Source organism: Paroedura picta, chromosome 2 (genome assembly GCF_049243985.1).
Source record: "Paroedura picta isolate Pp20150507F chromosome 2, Ppicta_v3.0, whole genome shotgun sequence".
Classification (NCBI taxonomy): Eukaryota; Metazoa; Chordata; class Lepidosauria; order Squamata; family Gekkonidae; genus Paroedura; species Paroedura picta.
The window spans coordinates 79387364-79395676 of NC_135370.1; the positions used below are offsets into that span (position 1 = coordinate 79387364).

The window sequence follows — 8313 nt, forward strand, 5'->3', positions numbered from 1 at the left end:
CCCGGGGAGTTACTGCCCTGTCTTGTGTTTCGCAGTTCTGGGGAAGGTGATTGAGTGGGCTGCTGTGGACCGACTTCTGAAACACTATAGGAGAACACGAAACCAATATAAGATAAAGGTATTCCCGGTGCAAGCACCGGGTCATGTCTGACCCTTGGGGTGACGCCTTCTAGCGTTTTCATGGCAGACTCAATACAGGGTGGTTTGCCAGTGCCTTCCCCAGTCATTACCGTTTACCCCCCAGCAAGCTCATTTTACCGACCCCCCAGCAAGCTCATTTACTCATTTTACTGACCTCGGAAGGATGGAAGGCTGAGTCAACCTTGGAAAGCAATATAGCAAAGCACAATAAATAACAAATCGTGTGGCCAAGATATGAATCTGTGTCTTTAGGAGCTCAATGAAGAAAGGGTAAGTTAAAAATCTCTTTACAAAGCTCAAAATGGCTGTTTTAGCTTTTCTTGCTTGAGCAATCCAGAGGACAATGCACTAACAGGCAGCAGTCCCTCAAAGTGATCGCTAAAGCAAGAAAAGCTAAAACTGCCACTTTGAACTTGGTTTCTTCTTAGAGCTCTTTTTTATGCCTCATAGGCTTTGCTGCTGAGGAAAGCTCTTTGAAACAAGAATTTACCGGAATCTTGTTCAGCTTTCCGCGTAACCTTTCCGCATTGCTAAAGGAGACATACTTGTCCATGGATTCATATCTTGGCCACACAATGTGTTGTTTCTTTTGCTTTGTGGACCAACTTCTAGCATTCCTGGATGAACATTGGCACTGGATCCATTCCAGTCAGGCTTCCGCCCTGCCCATGGGGTAGAGACTGCTCTAGTTGTCCTGATGGATGATCTCCAGAAACAGCTGGACCAAGGTGGGTCAGCATTACCTGTGTTGCTTGAACTCTCAGCAGTGTTTGACATGGTAGGCCACAAGCTTCTTGCTCGTAGTCTCATTGATGGGGGGATCCAGAGGAAAGCCCTTCCGTGGCTGACCTTTCTCCACGGCTGAGGACAGAGGGTCATTATCAGGGAAAATCAGTCACACCAGTGCCAGCTCCACTGTTAACATCTTTTTTTTTTTTTTTAAGAACAATAAAGTTTTATTCACAACATGAGCTTCCATGTACATGGACACTTCTTTTTTTTTTAAATAATTTTATTGTTTATTATTATATAAAGCATTTACAGAGAAATTGTGAAGAAAAAGCGACCAGCTGATATGGTTTGCCATCTCTTTTAACATAGATATTTAGTTCCCATCACATATTATTCCTAATCTAGAAGTTTTTACCATTTTTCTTAGCCAAGTGATTGTTAATACATATGAGAGTATGATCTGTTATAAGAATACATTCTGTTATTATCTTAAATGATATTAGGTCAGTCTCCTTCATAAATTGGCCCTGACCCAAGAATTACTACTGCCGTCTTGTTAATGACAAATATGGTTTGTCATCCTCTTTTAGCATACATATTGACATACATATTCAATTCCCATCGCATATTAATCCTGATCTAGGAGTTATTACCATCTTTCTTAACAAAGTAGTTGTTGATACATAGGAGGGTATAATCTATTATAAGGATATATTCTATTATTGTCTTAGATGATATAAAGTCAGTTCCCTTCATATATTGGACCTGTCCTAAAAGTTACTGCTGCTATTTTCCCCACAGGAAGCCAGGAGAATACTCCATTGTTCAGCTCATCTTTCAGGTGGTCGCAGAAAATGAAATTGTGTTTTTTTCCATAGTAGAGTGTTTCTGATTGTCCTTCTGTCAGGGCCAAAGAAATCTCTTACTTGATTCTTGCTTGTAGTCGCCTTTGAGGAGGCTCTGAATCCTTTGTCAATCTGGATCTCTTCCTCTGGTCGCACAGGAATATCTCCTGATAGCTTCCTAGTTGCTGTCGCTTTTGAATAGACTCTTTTTATTTTGCTGATCCAAATCATTTCCTGCTCTGAATAGACTTCCAGGTTTTCGGTACTTTCCTTCCTTGAATCTGTTTTCCCAGGTTCTTCAAAGGTACTTTGGGTTTTTACATCTCTGGCACTCTCTCCCTCCAGTTGATTAACTTCCAGACATTGAAGTTTCACTTGATTTATTGTTAGCTGAGCTACGTCATCAGCTGGTCTCTCCGGACCATGGGCTCCATCCAAAAGCTCCCCCTTAGTCCCACGAATTTCCTTTTCCAGCTTATTGACTGCTTTCAGTATCTTTGAGTTTCCTTTGCATAACAAATGGAAAAGCTGTGCCTTAGTTAATTCTTCCATAGTTCTAAGCAGTCACAAACTATAAACAGAAAGTCTCGTGAGGTCTCGCGGGAGCACGAGCGATCCCAAATTATCAGTTTGTCGATCTCCGTATCAAGTCAAATTCCCCCACTGAACTTTCACCAATAAATCTTCAAAGCACTCTCTTTGTTTGGTTAATGGGTATAATTAGCTGGGAGTCTCTCACTCGGCGAAAGAAGGAATTCGCTTGTGAATTGGTTGAGGGGGGGGAGGGAAGAGCTTGTGGGAGAAGAAAGAGAAAAGCCAGAAAGCTTTCAATTCTTACTGTTGCAGATTCCAGCTTCTGTCAGCTTCTGCTCCTGTCGATCTGGTAAATGATGGTCTGGGAAGAATATAAGGTCAGCTGGTCATTTCAAGCTTGTAAAGTTGTTTGCGACAAAGACGCCATCGTGACCTTGAGCACAGGCCGCTATTAATCCGGGGAGTTCGGTCCTCCTATCTCCCCACGGATCTGTAAGACCCTCAGGATGCCATTCCCGGTTCCTGGGGCAACCAGTGAGCAGATTTGCGTATCTGCTCAGGTCAGCCAGGTGCAGAAGCTCCTGACCCTCGGCATGGCTTAAGAGCTGAACAGAAGTCCAGCTTTTTTATGGCGCCATCTTCAGTCGTCTCCCACTGTTAACATCTTTATATGCCCAGCTGGTCTGGAGTTTTGGGTTGGGATGCCATCAATATGCCAATGGCACCCAGATCTATATTCTGATGGATGGTTGGTTGGATGCCCCTCCAAGCTCATTGGTCCAGTGCCTGGAAGAGGTGGCAGAGTGTCTCAAAGTCAGCTGCCTGAAGCTGAACCCTTCAAAGACAGAAGAGGTGGCAGAGTGTCTCAAAGTCAGCTGCCTGAAGCTGAACCCTTCAAAGACAGAAGTCCAGTGGCTGGGGAAGATAGGAAGTTGCGCCTTCTCGAGGTGGACAGAATGCAACTTGCTACTGCACTGTTGGACAGGAACTTGGAAGTGATTTTTGATGCCTCCTTAACCATGGAGACTCAAGGCATGAAGGTAATGCAGCTGGCATTTTCCATCTATGCCGAGCAAAGCTACTAGCACCCTACCTGGCCTCGGAATAGCTAGCCACAGTGATCCATGTGACAGTCACATCCAGGCTTGATTGCTGTATCTCACTCTACAAGGGCCTTCCCTTGACCCTGCTCCAGAAACTACAACTGGTCCAGAATGCAGCTGCCTGGGTTCTCATGCAAATGCCTTGGACAGCCCATATAAGACCAGCCCTTCAGCAGCTGCACTGGCTTCCAGTTGAATTCTGGATCTGGTTCCAGTTCTGGTACTAGCCTTCAAGGCCATACACGGTCTGGGCCCTTTACATCTGAGGGACTGCCTATCTGAATATGCCCCCTGGAAAGCCAACACCAACAGCTAAAGGCCCCAAGGAAGTATGCCTTGCCTCAACCTTTTCAGTGTTGGCTCCCACATGGAGATCAGAGCACTGACAGAGTTTATCAACTTCTGCAGGGCCTGTAAGAGAGAGCTCTTCTACCAAGGTTGGCTGAAGCCAGCGGAAAGACCTCTAATACATCTGGCTGGGCCTCCCTCTTCCCCTCCCCCACCCACCCCACTTTTAGAAGACCAGAATTTGACAGCAGTCAGTGCTGACATTTACGGATAATTTTAAGCTGTTTTATTAAATGGCATGGATGGATTTCATTGTTTTTCGCTTTCTGTAACTGATGTCTACAGGCTAAATGTGGTATGCCGCCCCAAGATGACTTGTTCAAGAGAGGCGGTATAGAAATCAATATATATAAATAAATAAAAATCAACATTGCGCCAGAAATTCTGTAGAATTTTCCCCCAGTGCTGCATATGAAAAACCAAAATGAGTTATACCGAGTGCTGTTGCTGGGGGCCTTGCAAGGACAGCCCTGTCAGGGATACTAGAGCACTAGGAGAGGGAAGTTGCCCCAACAAGAGATGATCTGAGAGCCGTGACACAAAACAATGTAAGCAAATCTAGAATTCCAATTTACATGTTCCTATTTTGTATCATTTTTGCAGCTTTCAGAATTCTTGCATTATGAGTATTGTTCAGTATCCCCCTTATTAAAAAAGGGAGATAAGGAATTTCTTTCCAGTCAATTATTGTTTATTATTATATTTGTTACATTTTATATTTATTTTTATATGTTATTGTATTTATATTTTATTATATTTACATTACATTTATTACATTTAAACCATGTGATTCATGTCCAGGGGCACATGGACATGATCCAGTCTCCAAGCCCTACAGTGGCTGCTAGTATTTACTGTAGTGAGGAAACCACAGCTGTCATTATTTTTTTAAAGAGCAAGTTCAAGCCATCTGGATGTGCCTTCTAAGTATAGCTGTATGCTCATTCAAAAGATCAATTCAGGACTGTAATGTGCCACCAAGAATGCTGCCTTTTTCTGCCACAAAGCGATTTCCTTCTTCGGCAGCTTTTATAGCTGCATGGGCAGGAAGCGGCCTCACAGATGTTTGCCTCCTTCTGCCCTGTTGCACAGGAGGGACACAAGCCCCAGTCACAACTTGACTATTCTAGCTATCAGCCATCATTGGCATCATTGTGCCTTTCCAGTCACATATCCAAGGTGATTAACAATCATAGAATAAAACCTTATGAATATGCATGAATGTGACACATTAAGGGTTGTTGTTGTTAGGTGCGAAGTAGTGTCCAAGCCATCGCAACCCCATGGACAATGATCCTCCAGGCCTTCCTGTCCTCTACCATTCCCCGAAGTCCATTTAAGACATTAAGAGTAGTGATGCAATAACCTCCTGGTGGTCCCTGGCCCCAAGGAAGCCTGCTTGACCTCAACCAGGGCCCGAGCTTTCTTCATTCTGGCCCCCACCTGGTGGAACGAGCTCCCAGAGGAGATCAGAGCTCTGACAGAATTTAAACAGTTCCACGGGGCCTGCAAAAGGGAGCTCCTCCACCAGGCATTTGGTTGAGGTCGCCCAAACCACCGCTTCCAATTGGCCCCCAAAGCCCCCCCCTCCTACTACAACTGCCACCAATCTGCCCAACCCACTGGGTCCCAGTAAGAGTTGAAATGAGGCTCTTCTGCAGTTCCACCACTCTCTAACGTTATTTTGTGATCATATTGAGGTTATTGTTGTTATGTTATTACTGTTATTACTGTTATCACCTGTTGTTACCATATGTTATCTGTATCTTTTTCCTGTTTCCTGTAAACCACCCTGAGACTTCGAGAAGGGCAGTATATATATATAAACAAACAAGCAAAAGCAAGCCACAGCAAACAGCACTTGGGCCCAGCTCAAGTTTTCAAGAAATCTTCAAGGGCTGCCCTGCATAGAGTGTGTCCCATGGTATGTATAACTGTGGTCTCTCTTCAGGATGAAGTGTATCTGGAGTCCCAGCTGGCTAAAAGCACTGCAGGCCACAGATGCCAGTTAAAGATCCACAGACCTGTGCCCATCCTGCAAACCTGTGCCATCAGAAGGAGTGCAAGCCCACCTAGAAGAGGTAATAAACTACTACACATGTTTGAAAGACAGCAAATCAACAGCAACTTCATTTTAACTGGATTCAGTTTCAGTATTTTACTCAAGCAGCAGTTCAGCACATCTGATTTAGCTAAAAAGGGGGGGGGAAGCAGAATTGTGTATCATCAGCATATCATCAAGGCTTTTGTAGAGGTGTTAAAATCATGGGAGGCAAACTAGAGCCAGAATGAACCCAATAAAGTGGCTGCCAGGGAACAGAACCAGAGTCTTCCAAGACTGTCTTCTGAAATTTATTCTCTAGGGAGGAGCAGAACCACTGGGTCATAGTGACCACAATTTCCAAGCCAGCTAAGTGATCCAGAAGTTTGCCATGGTAGAATCAGCATGGCAGCTCTGTTCTCCCAACCTTTTCAACTTTCACACTAAGATCTGTCAGAGCATTACAGTACATGAGATTGATTTCGTATGAGTTTAGCAGTCATGGTCACCTCACAAAGAATCTTGGGAACTGTAGCCTGGTGAGATGCTGAAAATTCTGTTGGAAACATCTGATCAACAAGGGAAGCGAAGAGAAAATGACTTCTTAGCATTCCACTGGAAAAGGAATGCCTCCTAACCTCTCGTAAATCTGTACACAATACTGGCTACTAAGCTGCAGCAAAGGGACTGCAGGTGGACATTGACTCATATCAGATGAGCTGCTTTATTAACACTTGCAGCTCTAAGTACATCCATTGTCATTTTCATCTCACCCACTTTGGAATATCTTGTGTGATCTTTCAGATATGTAACCCAAGCCCTCAAACAAGATCAGTTCAGTACTACAATGCAGGTGGAAAGCAGATGGGCAAGCTGGAGTCCTCCAAAGGGCTATGGATACTTACGCAGAGTACACTGTCCACTGCCTGGAGATGGTATCCACCCAGGACAGCATCCGTTTCCAAACCCAGAGAGGCAAACATGTGGTCCCACGCGGCGTCTAGGATGGAAGAAAGGCAGGAGTGAGAACAACCCAAGTATTGTTTTGCTGGAGAGCTGATTCACACCACCACTGTCTTCATGGAACCAAGGACTGGTATCATGCTGAAGGCTGTTTAGATGAGATGGCACACACAACGAACAGCAGCCACACAGGCAACTTCTTAATCCCATGCATAGTGCCTACTTGCCATAAACAAAGTGGCTACATTAATCTGCCTTAACCAAGAAATAATGAGAAATCAGAGACAAAAATCAAATGAAAATTGTACTGAAGCTGCAGAAGAAGCCGTTTAAGGCACCGGGAACCACACACTTTCACATAGGGAGGCAACAGGACCAATGATTTGGATGCGTCCTCCCCCCACCCCCCAAGTACAGTCTCACTAGAGAGGCTTTTTGTGCATGGTGGAAGTACAGATATGCCCAGGTGCCATTCTGTTTAGATGGCTTGAGTGTTAAGAAAAGATAGAGCTTACTATCTGATAACCTGTCTTCTTGTATAATGAAGAATTCAGCAAGTTTTAAGTTTTGCAGTAAGACAAAAGCACAGGGTCAGAATTACTGACATAGACAAGCAAGACTAGTGCATTGAAGTCAGAGGGCTGCATATACAGAGTGGTGGCATACATTGGGAAAGAACGTACCCAGGATACACAGAAAGCATAAAAGGCAATAATACAGCAGTACTAAGCATGTGGCACATGGCCATTCTGCTCGTGGCTGAGGTACCCTGGCCTGTTGGCTGGACTGAAGCTAAGTCAAAAGAACTGTTTTTCTAAACCATTTGCCATAAGCAGCTGGCCATTTTGTATGTACCCACAATAAGCAGAATAGCTAGTTCTGTGAAGCTGCCAGTGATGGTGCAACAAAGAATAGCATGTCATGAGAAACTGGGGTCCATACCAAAGTTGCTATGTGCTGAAGCTCAGTCCCTCATTTGCTCAGCCAGTATTTCTGAAAGGGGGCAGACTAACCACATTCCGGATGCAGAAACATAGCAAGGTGATTGACTCCCTGAGTGAAACGAAATCCTCCTGCAGGCAGGCATGGCTGTCTCTATACCCATAAACAAATGATACCAGGAATGCCCTGCAGGCCACAGGCCATCTGGAGCTGCCTGCCTCTGCTCCCTCGCGGGGGCACCTTCATGGTGCCTGACCCAATCCAGAAGGTCTCCAGCCAAACTCCAGAGAGGGTAAGGTAGGGAAATCAGGTCGAGGGCTTAGCTGCCTCTGCACAGGGATGGATTTGGGGAGGGTACCTCTCCACGGCGAAGTTGGCAAGCTTCTTCCTTCCTGTGTAGACTCTCCCCTGGGCCCCTTGAAGGAATACAGACACACAGGCAGCCTGGAAGAGCAGCTCGGCGAACATGACAGGCGTCTCCCAGTCCACAGAGATGCTCACTTCAGAGCTCCTTCCTTCCTTCCCCTCCCTCCCACCTCACAGGCCCCTACAGCATGGTAGCTCTCTGGCCTCTCCTCCCTACCAAGGATGAGGCTGGGGGCTCCTCCTGGGCAGAGGAGGGGAGCGAGGATCAATGATCTCAGGCTGGGGGCAGCATTGGGAA

The 8313-nt window shown here is 45.3% G+C and overlaps 1 protein-coding gene across 2 annotated transcripts in view; it reads right to left on the reverse strand.

The window, feature by feature from the left end:
- VWCE (von Willebrand factor C and EGF domains) overlaps positions 1 to 8225 on the reverse strand; it is a 40269-nt gene extending 32044 nt beyond the window's left edge. For both annotated transcript variants that reach the window (XM_077321126.1, XM_077321125.1), the window contains exons 1-2: positions 8008 to 8225; positions 6650 to 6744 (exon numbers count right to left, since the gene is read on the reverse strand). In XM_077321126.1, the coding sequence (XP_077177241.1) occupies positions 6650 to 6744; positions 8008 to 8117 (205 nt within the window). In that variant the 5' untranslated portion in view covers positions 8118 to 8225. The remainder of the gene's footprint in view (positions 1 to 6649; positions 6745 to 8007) is intronic.
- Positions 8226 to 8313: the final 88 nt, after the last annotated feature.